This window comes from Salvia miltiorrhiza, chromosome 1, assembly GCF_028751815.1.
Source record: "Salvia miltiorrhiza cultivar Shanhuang (shh) chromosome 1, IMPLAD_Smil_shh, whole genome shotgun sequence".
Taxonomy (NCBI): domain Eukaryota; kingdom Viridiplantae; phylum Streptophyta; class Magnoliopsida; order Lamiales; family Lamiaceae; genus Salvia; species Salvia miltiorrhiza.
The window spans coordinates 32,101,593-32,119,281 of NC_080387.1; the positions used below are offsets into that span (position 1 = coordinate 32,101,593).

At 32.2% G+C, this 17,689-nt stretch overlaps 2 protein-coding genes and 1 non-coding gene across 3 annotated transcripts in view; 1 reads left to right on the plus strand and 2 right to left on the minus strand.

The window, feature by feature from the left end:
- Positions 1-17,689, minus strand: part of LOC131020541 (uncharacterized) — a 1,142,091-nt gene that overhangs the window by 326,549 nt on the left and 797,853 nt on the right. The gene's annotated exons all lie outside the window — the stretch shown is intronic.
- LOC131020457 (arogenate dehydratase 3-like) lies at positions 4,786-6,776 on the plus strand. Its single transcript, XM_057949273.1, has one exon. It carries the CDS (start codon positions 5,184-5,186, stop codon positions 6,453-6,455), a length of 1,272 nt encoding a protein of 423 aa, XP_057805256.1. The 5' UTR covers positions 4,786-5,183; the 3' UTR covers positions 6,456-6,776.
- Positions 16,959-17,039, minus strand: TRNAL-AAG (transfer RNA leucine (anticodon AAG)). Its single transcript has one exon. It is a non-coding gene; the product is annotated as a tRNA-Leu (tRNA).

A 17,689-nucleotide genomic window follows, 5' to 3' on the forward strand; every position in this document is an offset into this window, starting at 1 on the left:
AAACATCATTTGGAGCTTAAAATAGAATAACTGAATTTCAAGCATCATTTCGTTTGGAGTTTGAAAGAATAAAACTGGCTAGTAAGCATCATCTTGTTTGAAGTTTGAAAGACCATAACTAAGTTTTGAGAATCATCTCGTCTAAGGCTTAAAAAAATTGATACGAGATTCAAATTAATATTATATCAATTTATTTAGTATTTCAATTGGTAAATTTTTATAAAACAATCAATGTGGGATGAGAATATTTAGATAAATAAGAATTAATAAATATGATTTTTTTTTTAGAAATAGGATAGATAAAAATGCAAAAATATGGTGATGCTACATAGTATTATCGTCCCAAACCCATATATATACATACATATATATATATATATATATATATATATGTGTGTGTGTGTGTGTGTGTGTAATACAAATTAATTTCTTGAATTTATTTAAATTTATAAAAATATGTATATAAATAAATAAAATATAAATCAATAATTGGTTAATAATCTCGACAAAATTTACACGAATAATCATCTCGTTAGTTACTCCAAAATATCTCTATCATTAAAAACTTCTGGATTGAATGCAGTATGCAATATACTCCCTCCGTCCCATGAAGCAAGACCAAGTTCTTTTCGGCACGAGAATTAAGAAATTGGTATTTTGTGTGTTAAGTGTGGTAGGTGAAAAAGTGAAAAGGTGAATAAAGAGTAAATTTTTTGCTATTTTTAGAAACTGGTCTTGCTTCGTGGGACAGACCAAAAAGGAAACTTGATCTTGCTTCATGGGACGGAGGGAGTATATTGTAATTTTTTTCTTTTCATTATATCAATTTTTATTATTGTAATTTTTTTATTTTTTTCAATATACATTTCAAATATATTAAGTTGAAACTATTTTTTAATTATATTTATAAATATGATAATTGAGTTGATATCAATTTTATATAAATATAAAAGTTTAAAGTTTTTCGTGCATTGCACGGTGTGCAAATGCTAGTATTACTTTAAACCTCAAATTATTTTTACACTATCAATTATATCCTTAATTATAGATTTTTTTTACAAACCTTGAATTATTAATTTTGTATCAATTGCACCACTCGTCTATTTTTTTGGCTCTGAAAATTTGACGTGGCTCGCCGGATGCTATGATTATTCAAAATCAATCCTTCTTGAACATGCTTTATACTCCACAAAACAACATCATTATATGATTTATTAATTGAAAATTTAAAGAGTGAAAAATGGATGACGGGTACAATTAATATAAAATCGATAGTTTAAGTCTTAAAAAATATTTTTCAATAGTTCAAGATATAATTGATTGTGAACATAATTTGGGGTTTAAAGTAATATTTACCGTTATATCTAATCCTTATATGTATATATGTATATATATATATATATATATATATATATATATATAGGGAGAGGTTCAAATAAGAACCACTAATAAAATAAGAACAAAGAACCATTTTAAGCCATTCGATCATCAAGATCTACGGTAGATGCATCATCTTGGTGGATGGATGCAGATGCTGGGTTCGAATCCTGAAGGGAGCAAAAAAATTATTTTTTTTGGATGCATTAAATTTAATAGCGGATGCATTAATTTGTATAGCAGATGCAGTAATTTTATTGGTTCTTATGTTCTCACGATAATTGTGGTTCTCACTATAACCGCACCCTATATATATATATATATATATATATATATATATATATATATATATATATATATATAGGGGGCGGTTATTCAATAAACCACCCTTATTTTAAGAATTACGAACCAGCAAAAATGCATGAATTTTATGTATAACACGCATGAATAAACTGTATAAAGGCATGAATTGCGAAAAATAATTTTTTGCTACCTTTGGGATTCGAACTCAGGACCATGAATTTATCCAACAAGGTGATGAATCAACCGTAGATCTTGATGATCTAAGGGCTGAAAATGGTTCCTAATTTATATTTTAAGAAGCGTTCTTATTTTAGCCTTCCCCTATATATATATATATATTCTCTAGTAGTCATAGACTACTATAAATTAGATATAGGATTGAAGAATATATGGATAAAAATGATTAAAATAAGGACATAAGAAAAATAAAAATAGAGAATAGAGAATAGAGAAAATCGTATAATCATCCATGACAATTTCTAAAATCCGGAAAATATTTTCTTCTATTTATTTACTCAAATATATATATATATATATATATATATTTATAATTGCTCAAATATTTAGCATATGGAGAAATGAAATTCTACATTTCTACAAGTTACGCCAACTTGATAATTTTATGAAATTAAATATTCTATAATCTATATCTATACTATATTAAAAATGCAGTTTCCAATTTGAAATCAATTTCAAATTAATTTCAAAATTTAGTTGCAATTTTGTAGTTATAATAAAATTGAAGGTTTCTGTTTAAACTATATTTTTCTTTTTATTTTTCATTTCTTTAACTTCTTATTTGTTGTTTTATTTCTTTCCAAAATTATGAAATTCGATTAATTATAAAATATTTAATATACCTATCAAATTAAAGATCACGATAAGAGCTTTAATTTGATATATTTTATGTAAATATTTGATTTAAAATGTACAAATTAAATTTGTTTATTATAATTTTATAAATTTCTCTCTCCTCCCTCATCATTTTGAAAAAATGTATTTTAAATTATTTTTTATTACTTTAAAAAAAATTAACTTTTTTTTTGCTTTTCATAATATCAAATTTTATAATTGTAAATTCTTTTTTATTTTTTTATTTTTTAATAATCAATTCAAATATATTTAGTTAAAATTAATTTTTATTATATTTATGAGTATGATAATTGAATTAGTATTAACTTTTATATATAAAAAAATAAAAGACATTTTCTCGTGCGTTGCATGGGATGCAAATGCTAGTTATATTAAAAAGACAATTCCCAATTTGAAATCAATTTCAAAAGTGAATGGCAATTTTGAAATTATAATCAAATTGAAAGTTAATTTGTAAACTATATTTTTTCTTTAACTTCTTTTTTATTTTATTTCTTTTCAAAATCGTGAAATTCGATTGGTTATAAAATATTTAATATGGATATCAAATTAAAGATCACGATAAGAGCTTTATGTAAATATTTGATTTAAAATGTGGAGTAAAAGTTATATTTGATAATTAAATTAGTATTAATTTAATATAAATATAAAATTTTAAAATATTTTTCCGTTCATTGCACGGGGTGTAAATGCTAGTTAAAATTAAATCATTTACTTAGCTAGACATCTTAATAATAGATCAAAATAATATTTTCAATAAAAATAAAATTATTTATTTGACCAACTAATTAATTGACCAAATTTAATTGGAGGTGCAAAATAATTCAGGTATGGGAAAATACATATTATATCTACTCCTTTTATATATGTTCTCTAGTAATGATAGACTACTATAAATTTGATGTGGTATTGGAGAAGATATGGATAAAAATGATTAAAAATAAGGAATAGAGAAAATCGTATAATCATACATGTTAATTTTTTCTAAGAGAAGTACATTGATTTTATCTTATACTATCAGTTTAAAAGTTTATGTTTCATAATTATAATAATCTTTCAAATATTTTCTTCTAATTATTTGCTCAAATATTTAGCATACGGAGAAATGCAATTCTATATTTCTTCAAGTCATTTACTTAGCTAATTAGTATTGACATCTTAATAATTGGTCAAAATAATTTTTTTAGTAAAAATAAAACTTTTTTTTAGAGAATAAAATTATTTATTTAGTCAACTAATGAATTGATCAAATTTATTTTGAGGTGCAAATACTTGAAATATGGTAAAATACACATTGTATCTAATCATTTTATATATGTTCTCTAGTAGGCATAGACTACTATAAATTTGATGTGGGATTGGATAAAAAATAATTAAAATGAGGACTTGAGATGAATAAAATTAAAAAATAGAGAAAATCATATAATCATGACAATTTTTTCTAAGGGGCTACATCAGTTTAAAAATTTATGTTTCAAAAATTATAAAAATCTAGCAAATATTTTCTAATTATTTGCTCCAATATCTAACATATGGAGAAATGCAATTCTACAATTCTTCAAATTACGTCAACTTACAATTTTGTGAACTTAAATATTTTCTAATTAAAAAGTCAATTACTTAGCCAATTAGCATTGACATTTTAATAATTGATAAAAAAAAATTCAATAAAAATAAAACTATTTATTTGGCCAATTAATTAATCAACCAAATTTAATTGAATGTGCAAAATAATTGAGGGATGGAGAAATACACATTATATCTAAACCTTTTATAAGTGTTCTCTAGTAGTCATTGACTACTATAAATTCAATGTGGGATGAGAGAATGTATAGATTAGAATGATTAAATGAGGATTTAAGATAAATTAGAATAGTGAATAGAGGATGTGCCACATAGGATCTTGAATTAAGGGGAGTCCTTGAATATGTAATCTATTAAATAATAGATAGATGGAATTACCAAGTTAAATACTATGAAATGAAATTACCACTAAGCTTACTTGTAATTTGGAAAGAAAGCCCATCTCACCAAACACCATGTTTGACAAAAATGACACTTACTTTCTGGAATAGATTTCAGCAAACTGCATTCAATTTTATTTGCCATCTATCAAGGGCAAAAAGAAACAGGAATCTACCAACTCAAAAATAGAATGTAGAAATGAATAACATGTACAAAAATCACATTAATACTAGTATATAATTCTAAGATTCTTTATCGGTACAAGCAATGTTATCATCATTTGATGGATATCCAATTACATTCATAAACGAAGAAAACGATCATAATCTACGTAACGTGAAATATTTTGAACAAGTTCAACGTGAGAATATTTAATAAATTTCATATTATCTATTATAATAGTATTATTTTTTTTAAAAATGAAAGAGTAAAAGGGAAATGGAGAAATTGGACGGGGGTAGGTGTGGGATTGACCAAACCAATGTTGAGACAGACTCGCACAATATATAAACCCCTTTTCCCCAACTCTTTTTCTCAGCTTGGACGTTCCCTTCTCACAGAGAACTACAAGCTTCACAAAAAAACACTTAATAATATTATTATTAACATTTTCATTCCCTCAATTTTCCCAATATTCCATTCCAACCACATTTTCATCTCCAAACATGCGATCCCTTAGTTCCCCCGCCGGCCTAGACCTCAAATCCCTAATCCGGACGCCGCGGGTCGGGCCGGCTCGTCGGGCCATCCAGTGCAACGTCAATTCCAGCACGAATCAGGCTACCGGTATCAGCTTCGGGTCGGGCCAGGTCGGCCGGGCCCGATACGAGTGGCAGAGCGCGTGCGCCATACTCGCCAGCAAAGTGGAATCGCAGCAGCAGGACACCCAGAAGAGCGGCGCCGACGGCGTCTCCGTCGTCAACGGCCACCCCACCCTCGACCTCGTCCCCGTCAAGGACCAATCCTCGTCGCCGGCGCCGCTGCGGAAGCCGCTCAGCATCGCCGATTTCTCGCCGGCGCCGATGCACGGCGCGCAGCTCCGGGTCGCGTACCAGGGCGTCCCCGGCGCGTACAGCGAGGCCGCGGCCGGGAAAGCGTACCCTAACTGCGAGGCGATCCCCTGCGACCAATTCGAGGTGGCGTTCCAGGCCGTGGAGCTCTGGCTCGCCGACCGCGCGGTGCTGCCGGTGGAGAACTCGCTTGGCGGCTCGATCCACCGGAACTACGATCTCCTCCTCCGCCACCGCCTCCACATCGTCGGCGAGGTGCAGCTCCCCGTCCACCACTGCCTCCTCGCGCTGCCCGGCGTGAGGAAGGAGTACCTCACGCGCGTTATCAGCCATCCGCAGGCGCTCTCCCAATGCGAGCACACGCTCACCAAATTAGGGCTAAATGTGGTCCGCGAGGCCGTAGACGACACCGCCGGCGCCGCCGAGTACATCGCGACGAACGGCCTGCGCGACACGGCTGCGATCGCCTCCGCGCGCGCGGCGGAGCTCTACGGGATGCAGATCCTCGCCGACGGGATCCAGGACGACAGCGGCAACGTGACGAGATTCGTGATGCTGGCGCGCGAGCCGATCATTCCGCGCAACGACCGGCCGTTCAAGACGAGCATTGTGTTCGCGCACGAGAAGGGGACGAGCGTGCTCTTCAAGGTGCTCTCCGCCTTCGCCTTCCGCAACATCAGCCTCACGAAGATCGAGTCGCGGCCACACCGCCACCGCCCGATCCGCCTCGTCGACGACGCCAACGTCGGCACCGCCAAGCACTTCGAGTACATGTTCTACATCGACTTCGAGGCCTCCATGGCCGACGTCAGGGCGCAGAACGCCCTCGCCGAGGTGCAGGAGTTCACCTCCTTCCTCAGAGTGCTCGGCAGCTACCCCATGGACATGACGCCGTGGTCGCCGTCGTCCTCCGCCGCCGGGGATTAGGACAATTCCGATCAATCCCCATTTGCCCTTCCCTGTGCATTTCTTTTTCTTCCTCGTGTTTTTTTTGGTGTAATTGTTGATTGGAACTGTTACTTTTACAAAATTACGGACATGCCCCTGAGGGAGGACCCAAGACCAAGTGTTTAGATACAACAACCATTCAATTGAAATTGCATTGGGTAGGTTTGGATATTTTTCTACTTTTGGTGGGATGAGAGGGAAAGGAAAGGTGGGTACATATGTAATTTCGGCCCCTTGAATATGTGGGACGTTACGTGTATTATTAAATTAATTAAATTAGTTTTGTGTCATGTGTGTAAATGGAGTCTACTCGCTCTACCTACCTCGTTATTTTTACAAGTTGAAGGGTAGGCCACGAAATTCTTGTAATTTATGATTCTTACGCCTTTCAATTTCAATACAATAAAAAATCATCAAATGTATAGTTGGTAAGAATTGATATTCTTTGTGTATCGTCTTACTTGCTCTATTTTTTTTTACGCGATTATTTAAAAGAGTGAAATTTAGTGTAAATATATATGAATCCATAATTGTTGTAATGAAAATTAATTATCTAAAAAAGAAACATATAAAGTCAAGTGGAACAGAAGGAGTATTATATTTTGAGTTTTTCATATATATATATATATATATATATATATATATTGGGTTATCAAATATCTGAATTCATAACATCACAAATTTTTTGTGTATGTTAATTAATAATGTAGTGTGTGACAATAAACTGGAGGAAAATTAGTTTCAGCATAATTGAAGGAGCTATTGATGTTTGGAACAGTAGCAGCTGAACAATTGAGCTGAAATTTTCAGCTAGGTTGATGTATCAGCTGGTGTGCTGGATTTTCAGTTGTTTTGAAAATTGTTACATGTTGATTTGAGTATGTTAATTGATAAGTTTAATTTGTTGATACTGAGGCAGTTACACAATAGTTATTTTAAGTCATATAAATAGCGATAGTCGTGACACACGTACACATACATAATATACACAATACACAAAGTGCATATCTCTGAGAGAAAAACAAGAGAGATAGAGAATTGTAGAACTATGCGATTGAGAGCATTTTTTGGCTCAATCTTGTAACTATAATTTCTTGTCATTGGTAGTGAATATTTTCTGGTGACCTCCTTTGGGTGTAGATCTTTATGATCAAATTACGTTAAAATTTTTGGTGTTATTTTCTTTATCTTTGTTGCGTCGTCAACCCATTAATCAAATATCAACAATTGACGATGTTTATGGGAATCGGTCCTCGATAATGACGACAACGAGGTTCGAGACAGAGAAGTTCACCGAAAAGAATGATTTTGACCTATGGATGATCAAGATGAAGATAATCTTGATTCAACAAGGATTGGTGGATGCCCTGAAAATCGACGAACGGTTGAAGGAATGAGAAGATAAAATCAAAAGGGCATAAAAGATGGAAAAGACACACATCGCGATTATCTTTTGTCTAGGAGAATAATCAAGTTTCAAAAGAAAAGACTGTAGCGACGGTCATGGCAAAGCTGGAATCCCCATACAAGACAAAGTCTCTCGGGAGTCGATTGTACATGAAGCAGAAACTATATGCCTACAGATTGACTGAGGATAAAGGCATAGAGGATCAACTTGAAGACTTTAACAAGTCTCTTGATGATCTTGAAAACATCAATGTCACAATCGAAGATGAAGATAAGGCAAGTATCTTGTTGAATGCTCTACTGAAGTCGTTTGAGCATCTAAGAGATACTATGATGTTCGCGATATAGACATCAATTTCTCTGGAGGAAGTGCAATCCGCACTAAAATAAAATAATTGCAAAAGCTAAATGAGGGAATAAATGATATTGTTGGGGAATGACTGAATGTCAAGAATGGAAAGGGATTCAAGAACAAGGAAAAGAATTTTGTGGCCAATAAATCAAGTCAATCAAAGGGGAATGAATCGAATTAGAAAAAAAAATCAGAGCATGTCATTACGATAATAAGCCAAGACATCTAAAGAAAGATTGTTTTGCTTGGAAGAAGAAGCAAGCTGCGAAAGATCATGAACAACCAAGCACTGTTGATTGCGCAGAGGAATGTGATAACTAAGATATGCTAAATGTGATTAACAGTCATATAGAGAATGCATGATTATGGATTATGGATATAGTTTCCATCTGTGTCCTTACAAAGAATGGTTTCAGAATCTTGATCTTCAAGAAAGCGGCTCAGTATTACTTGTGTTAAAAAAATTAGTTGTTGTGGCACAAGAGATTAGGTCATCTGAGTGCAAAAGGCTTGAATAAATCAATCAAGCAGGGAACCTTGGTGAATGTTGACTCAATACAGATTGAAAACTGTGAGGAATGCATCCTAAGAAAAACCAAATGGAACTCTTATCAGATAGAAAATAACACATCAAAGGCACATCTTGATTATGCACATGCTTATTTGTGGGGCCATCAAGAAATGCAACTTCAGGTGGAGACAAATATTTATGTCCATAATTGATGATTGTTCAAGAAATCTATGGATCTACATCTTGAAAAACAAGAATGATGCCTTCAGAAAGTTCAAGAAATGGTGCGAGGAGGTGTAGGTTGAAAAAGGTTATATCTTTATGTGTCTCAGAACATACAATGAGCTTGAGTTTCTATCTGAAGACATATTGCAACAATTTTGCAAGGATAAGAGAATGAAAAGGCATAAGATTGTTCCTAAAACTCCTCAGTAGAATGGTATTGCTGAAAAGATGAATATGAGTAAGGTGTATGATGTTTGAATTAGGTTTACCAAAAAAATTGTGGGGGGAACTTGTTGCTAGTGCAACATACCTTACTAACAAATAACCTTCATTAGCAGTCGGGTTTAAGATTGCAGATAAAATGTGGTATGGTTCAGTTGAAAGTTACTCCAACCTGAATGTTTTCGATTATATGGCGTATACTCATGTGAAGCAAGACAAGCCAAGAGCTCTCAAGTGTGTTATGTTAGGATATCAAAGGGAATCAAATGATACAAATTATGGTGTATAGAAGCTGGCAATAACAAGATTGTTGTCGGCACAGATGGTGTATTCAATAACAATGTTGTGTCGTTCTATCAGTTGATGACAAAATAGCGGTATTACAGAAGAATACAACTAATGATGGATCAAGAGTTAAGGTGGAGTCAACTAATTAAACCCAAGCTGAAAGGCCATGGTCATATCAGGATTCAGCAGAGGAGATGCAATCTTATTTGGGAAATTATCAGCTAGCTCGTGATAGAGTTAGAAGATATATAAACCACCATCACGGTATGTTAAAGCTGATATGATACATTATGCTTTGTGCACAGATGAAGAGATTGAGTATTATGAACCAATGAACTACAATGAAGCCATAAAGAGTCATGAAGTTGAAAAATAGATGATTTTCATGAAAGAAGACTTAGAATCTTTTGGAAAGAACGATACATGGATTCTGGTTGATAAACTAACTCATCAAAAACATGTAAAATGTAAATGGATTTCATGAAGAAGATTGAAGTTACAGATTCACGAGAAAGAAAAAAAAAAGAATTATTGTGATTAATTCAGAAGGATTATATCTCGAAGGTGCTAAAGAAATTTAGGAAGAATGAATCTAAGGTTGTGTCAACCTTTTGGGATGACATTACAAATTGTATTTGGATTAGAGACCAAAGATTGATGCTTAAATGAAGGAGATGTGAAATATACCTTATGCAAATGCAATAGGTAACATCATGTATACCATGTGGTGAGTGTTAGTAGATATATGTCTTATCCAAGCAGGTAGCACAAGACATGATTTATCTCATGCGGTGAATGTGGTTAGTAGATATATGTCTGATCCAAACAAGTATCATTGGGAGGCTCTGAAATGAAAATTTAGATATTTGAAGAGAGTTTATGATATAAGAATTCAGTTAAAACAAATCAAAGATTGGGAAGGAAATTCGTTAATAGGTTTTGTTGATTCTGACTATGCTTCAAATGTAGATACAAGAAAGTCACAGACTGGTTATATCTTTACTCTATGTGAACTGCAGCAAGTTGGAGATCAATGTTGTAGTCGGTTGTTGCTTTATCTACTATAAAAGCAGAGTATATGGCAATAGCAGAGGCTGTGAAGAAAGCCATGTGGTTTAAGGTGATAATTTCATAAATGAGAGAGATTAACTATGATAATCAAAGTACAATTCATCTGGTAAAACATCAAGTGTATCATGAAAGATCAAAGTACATTGATGTAAGTCATCATTTCGTTAGAGATATTGTTAACAAAGATGTTGTAAGGGTGGTGAAGGTGTCTACTGAAGATAATGCAACAGATATGCTGATAAAGTCTTTGCCTACTGCCTTGAGGTGGTAGCTTTATTGTCTCGATGAATCTTTGGGGGAGCCACTTTGTTGTCTCTCCCTCAACGTGGCAAAATCGCACCAAAGACCCCCGCGTTTTAACGACGGTTAACACCGTTAGAAATGGTTAAGTACCAAGTGTTAACCGCCGTTAAAACGCAAGAGTATTTGTAGGGTCCTGTATGTGATAGGGACGACGCCATCGATAGGGGGAATTTGGTACTTAACCCTTTCAAAAATTGTGATATTTTTTTTTCTATATATATTGTTAGAGTTAATTCTTAACTCTAATTAATCATTTATTTTCAAATAATTTTCTTATGGTTTATCTTCTTCATTTATTGGATATTAAGATAATTAATTTAGATTTGTTCGGATTTGTTAAAGTATAGAAGAGAAGGAAGAAAACAGTCAATACTTCGTCAACCACATTTTAGGAATGTTGGTTATGTGCTTAACCAACAAGTAATCTTTGGCTTCAAGAAAACTTCACCACCCACGATCTTCAGTCACGTTTTCAGTCTTCATATTCTTGCCCACCAAGAATATATTGGATCTACAAATAGGGCCAAAGCTTACTGCATTTGACACCAGCTCAAACACGAAGACATACAAGCGCAGGAGCTCGAAGCTATTGTTCTAGCATCTTACTCAACATCTTGTTCAAATCAAACCTTGAGTGGGAGACTCGTGTGTTCAACATATCTTGAGTGGGAGACTCGTATGTTAAGGCTAGTTGGTAGGTTTGCATGTCTCTAATTCATAAAATAGTTTCACAAAAAGTCTAATTGTTGCTAACATTGTTGATATGATTAGAATGGACTACTATTCTTATTAATACCACTCAATAAGAGAGATTCTATTGAGTGGATTCATGAATCTTCATTGTAAAATAGATTTTCATAGTGAACATACAACTACAATTAATTACTACTGCAGTATAAAATATTCCATTATGCGTACTTTATTTTATGTTACTTATCTGTTTTTCATACAGTGATGTTTCGGTCACTAGCGGATCTACATGGGTACAAGGGGGTGCAGCTGCACCCCCCAAAAAAAATTAATAGTGAATATATATATATATATATATATATATATATATATATATAATGTTAACAATATATTTAATTTATTGTGACACAACACAACAAAATAAAACCCAACACTTATAAATTCAAGTCCAACATAACATAAAATAAAATCCAACACCTACAAATTCAAGACTAACATAACACAAAATAAAAAAATAAACAAATAAAAAAGATATTTGTAAATTGGTGAATTTGATTGGCTGGATGCAATTGCAAATTATTGATTTTTAATTTTAATCGTATATTTTTGTAAATTGTAAATCAATTTTTGAATGATTGTTTGGCCAGGTTAATTGAAAAATATAGGTTTTTGTAAATATAAGTTTATCATAAGGTTATCAATCGCTTTCAACAAATGAAGATTTGTCGAAAAAAAATAGATAACTATGTAATTTTCTTTTGTATTTTGAAATATACAATAAGTCAATAACTTTAAATCTGAAAAAAAAAATTGAAAAAAAAATATTTTTTATATTATGGAATATACTACTTTTATCATTAAGTATTTTTTTTTATAATTATGATTATTGTTAATATGTAATTATTTGGCGCATCCCTGAATCCAAAATCCTGGCTCCGCCACTAGTTTGTGTTGATTATTCCATCATTTTATCCAACATTTTTGTGTTTGCAAACATTTTCTTACTAGATGATACATTTTTAATTTGTATATCTATAACAGTTTTGGTTATGTCATAGACATTTTTCACTGTATTATTTTAAGGTCTAGTTTATTTTATTACATAATAATCGATTATAGTTATTCATTGTGCAGTCGTGCATAATGTTTAATTCCGTAATCTAAATGAGTATATCTGTATATGTCCAAGATCCGTGATTATTTTGAAATTAGCACATCAAATTATAATACATAGGATTTAGTAATTTTGTCATAACAAATATTCAATCATCAAAAAATCAATACAGATCCTCAAAGTAAAATAAAACAGTTATTCGAAATATACACTACATTGTTCAGATACTGTGATATTTAATGATATTCGATTATATTAATTTGTTCATTTATTCATTATTTCATTTTTTATTTTTAAATAAAATTTGAAATAAATTTACTCATAACTAAAAAACATTCATAGTTATTCGAATTTATTCATAACTAAAAAACAGTTATTCGAAATATACACTACATTGTTCAGATACTGTGATATTTAATGATATTCGATTACATTAATTTGTTCATTTATTCATTATTTTCATTTTTTATTCTTTAAATAAAATTTGTGCCATAATACTCGTTAATTCAAATTTCACAAGTGAATTGAATTTGTCCCAAAATGAACACCAAGCGGTGCGACCTTCTGTGTGTGAACAGTGAGGTCCCGGGTTCAAACCTCACTGCTCCCCCTCCCCAACTCCCCCAAATCTCAAAAAAAATAAAAAAAATAAATAAATACAGATCCTCAAAGTATATAAAATCTAATTGAATATATACAAAATCTCCCATGCGGAGTTGGGCGTGGATTCTCTCATAGTACTTTTTAATGAACACTTTAAAGCTCCTATTTTTTTTTTAGAATACTTTAAAGCTGCTATTAAATTGAAATATTCATGAATTTGATCTGACTCTATCTAGTAATATACATAAATGATAGTAGTAATTTTACTAACAATAAATGATAAATAAATGATGTATTTTGATAAAAAAAAAATATAATTTATTATTAATAAAAGTGTCATAATATAAATAAATGAGACATAACTAAAAGGAACGGATCGAGTCGACAGACGAAGCTCCGAACCATATAATACGGACTCTTGTATAAAAAACCACCTCTTGAATGCTGAATTGAAATTTTATTGAGAAAAAGAAAAACGAAAGTAACAAAGAAAACCCGTTGAAGGCACAACAGACGCAAACTAACGGGCTACGAAACCATAACGGCGAGGACCCATAGGGAAAAACACCGTGATAGGAAAAAAGAGTCAAGAAATGTGCAGGAGCTCCATAGCAGGAACCCCATGACAATCAAAATTCAAGAGCATCATCCAGAATCCATGATGTCCCCCCAACGTTGAGGATAGACCGTTTGAATATCAGAATCATTACACAAGACCATTGACAACAATTAAGCTGGAGATTAGATGCGAAAGTATTTAATATTGAAGGGCCCACCACATTAGACTTGGCATTATTGCTTTTTTTTTTTTGTTTTTAGATAGACTTGGCATTATTGTTAATTGCCAACTAATTACTTCTCTCAACAGGGTGTACAATCGTTTTGCATCTCATTTATGGATTTGTATTTAACCAACTTATGATGAATTTGCCAACGAGCCCTTGCTCTAGTAGTAAAGTTGAGCAGTTCAAAAACTCTTCTTTATAAGAGGTTTTGGGTTCAATCTCACCTCTACGAAGTGATATTTTTTTACTTTAGGTGGTTTTGTATTTTCACCTGATGTGCGGTGTTGTATTAATTGTTTGGTGTTGAGGTCCCACACGCAAGGCGTTTCTCGTCTGCATGCGGTGATATTTTCTCATCGTGTGGGGTGGTGATAAGGTTCCGCCTACGTGCAGGTTGTTGTTTTCCCACCGTTTGGATGGTGCTGTGGTTCCACCTGCGCGCGGATTGCATAATTGATTATATTCAGATATATCTTGTAATTTAAAAAAAAAAACTTATGATGAATGTATTACATGATATCAAATTTATATTTTCTATTCAACCAGTTTTTTTAATAAAAGATTAAAAAAAAAATCTCCAATCACATTGGGCCCAGGGTATTTAATATTTACACCCATAAATATATATCGATTGCATGTTTCTCTTATTATACAGCAACTATTACGTCATATGCATTCTAAACTAATTAATAGATCCTCTTGCTACAATACTGAGTTAGTTCAATTAATTAATTTTTATCTATGAAATGTGAAAAATGTAAATTTAGTAATAAAAGGAGGAACTATTACTCCCTCCGTCCTACGAATCATGACACAATTTCTTTTTTGGTCTGTCCCACGAAGCATGACACGTTTCTAAAAATGGCAAAAAATTGACTATTTATTCACATTTTCACTTTTTCACCTACCACACTTAACACACAAAATATCAATTTATTAATTTCCATGCCGAAAAGAACTGTGTCATGCTTCATGGGACGGAGGGGTTTATTTGTGGTAGAAAAAGAAAAAGAAAAAAGGGGTTTGGTGAGGAAAGAGGGGTTTATTTGTGGTAGTTGAAGGTGGGATAGGAAGGATTAGCTCGTTGTTTGGTGGTGGTTGAAATGAAAGCTACTTGTCTTTTTTCTTCATATTCAATGACCTCTTCATGACGTACCTACACTTATTTTTGGCCACTCCTCTTTTCTAATTTTCTCTTTTAGGTTTTCAACCTTTACATTTCTTTAATTAATACTCCGTATAATTTAATTAATCAAGGACGCCTCTCCCCAAGAATAATACGTGTAAGATAATGATTTTAATTATTTGCGATGCATGACTAGGATATCAAATTTCGCATTGAACCTAATGTACCTACATGTATGTGACATGGTTTACAAAAGTGATAATATTGTCATATTAATTATTAGTGAAAATATTATGTCTTCAATTACCTGCTGAAGGATATTATGAGTTCAAACATTAGACTTCGAAATTTGGGAACATTGTTTCTTGAACTTCAGTTCAAATTTGTGTATCATGATCGGAAGATTATAGATTCCAATGCTACGTGCATCTTAAAAGTAAAATAAAATAAATGACAATGAAGTCTAGCTAGTTGACAAACTTGGGCATTCAAAGAATCTTCTTTGTGAGAGGTCTTGGATTCAATTTTGCCATCTGTAGTATACGAGTAGATTTTTCACCTTTGTGTGGTGTAGAGGTCTCACCTGCATGTAAATTACTTATTTGACTATACATTAGATATCTCTTATATACTCCCTCCGTCCACCAATTCAAGGCCTAGGGCAAGTGTAATTACACTTGCCCTAGGCCTTGAATTGGTGGACGGAGGGAGTATAATTTTAAAAAGATAAAAAAAATAACTTGTATCATGACTGGAATTATAGGTACGTCATGAAGAGTTAATACGAAGAAAAATATACAGAAATATTGTACATTTAAACATTAGGACATTTTTGTAAAAATTGTTAAACTTTGGGACATTTTTGTACATTTTTCCTAATAAAAATGGAGCACAATGACAACACGTGAAAAATTATTGATTTGACAAGCGTTATAAGTATTAATAATTGACCAATAAATCGGAAAAGAATATAACGACAGTCATGTGGTTAATTATCGGTGCCTATTTTGTCTGGCCATCTACATATGGGTGCTTTAAAAAAACAAAAATATATATATTGGTGTGTTATGTGATCGACATTGTTATTATTAGTATTATTTTATCATTCACGCTAATTAAAGACTCGAACTGTCTTTTTTTTTTTTGGAAAGCTCGAACTGTCTTTCATTAAGTCGCTCTTACGATTATCGTTTTCTTTCCTCCTTATTAGTATAACATATTAATCGTAATTTTTCTATAAAATAATTCTAGCTCATGAAGTAGCAGATTGTGACGAAAAAAAATTCACGATATAATCATCTTAACAAAATAAAATAAGCCTGAAATTTCTATTTAAGGGAAAGTTAAATTTAGGAAACTTTTTTATAATTGGGAAGTTGATGGGCTGATTAGCTAATGCCTGCTGATGAGGTGACTAAGTCAACATGCTTTTATTTTTTACATTGAATTTGACTACGCAATTTTTAATCAAATCGCGCAAAAACATTGTTTTTATGAAATCACAAAACAAAATGAGTTATTGAATGTGCCTTTTTATTTTGTTACGTTCAAAATTCATTTTTGTTATTAAAACAAATATATATATTTTTTATAATTAAAACACCAAAAATGACTAACTGAATATGCCTTTCTTTCGCTACAAAGACACTTTTTCTTTATGTTGAAAAGCATTTCTTAAAAAGAAACATAAATTAACACATTATTTTTATTGAAATACCAAAAAATAAATAAGAAACATAAATTGCCACATTATTTTTATTGGAAAACCAAAAATAGAAATCATTTTGTTGAGAGTGGGATTTGAACCCACGCCCTTTCGGACCAGAACCTTAATCTGGCGCCTTAGACCAACTCGGCCATCTCAACTTATTGTTTATATTTGTTACATAATCTATAGTTGTACTCTTGAAAATGAAATTGACCTCTGCAACAATAATCTTATTTGTTTAATTGTTTTGAATATTTCGTGCATTTAATTGACTATAATAATCAATGGATCAAGAAATTTGGTTAACCATTAATTATTTAATATTTACAATATAGTTTTCCTCTAAAATGAAATATTAGACCATACATCTACTACTTTCTTCCTCCTATTCTCCCATTTTAAACTCTTTCACTTTTCAATTTAGGTTGTCTCATTCCATTTTGATACATCCAATACATAACAAACACCCTTAATATAATTCATAAATTATACAATACATCACATAAAAGTTATTCTCTACATTCCCTCTCTTATTTAGTTTGACAAAAATACTCTTAAAAAACCTATTCTCTCTTTTTAATTTTGTTATACACAACTCTATATTTTAATATTTATGTCCAAAATAAGTAAGACACTTTGTGTGGGACCAATGGAGTAAAATTTTAGGGATCGTGAGATCTCATTTGATGAATGCCTTCCAAAAAGCGTTGTTAATGCGTTGTAATCTATATAATATATAAAAAGGCATTTTAACGGTTATTTTTTCCCACCAAATTTTAAAAATCAATTTTTTAACTGCTTCCTATTT

Excerpts from the sequence above, each read along its gene's own strand:
- LOC131020457 (XM_057949273.1), top strand. The coding sequence starts at position 5,184 with ATGCGATCCCTTAGTTCCCCCGCCGGCCTAGACCTCAAATCCCTAATC.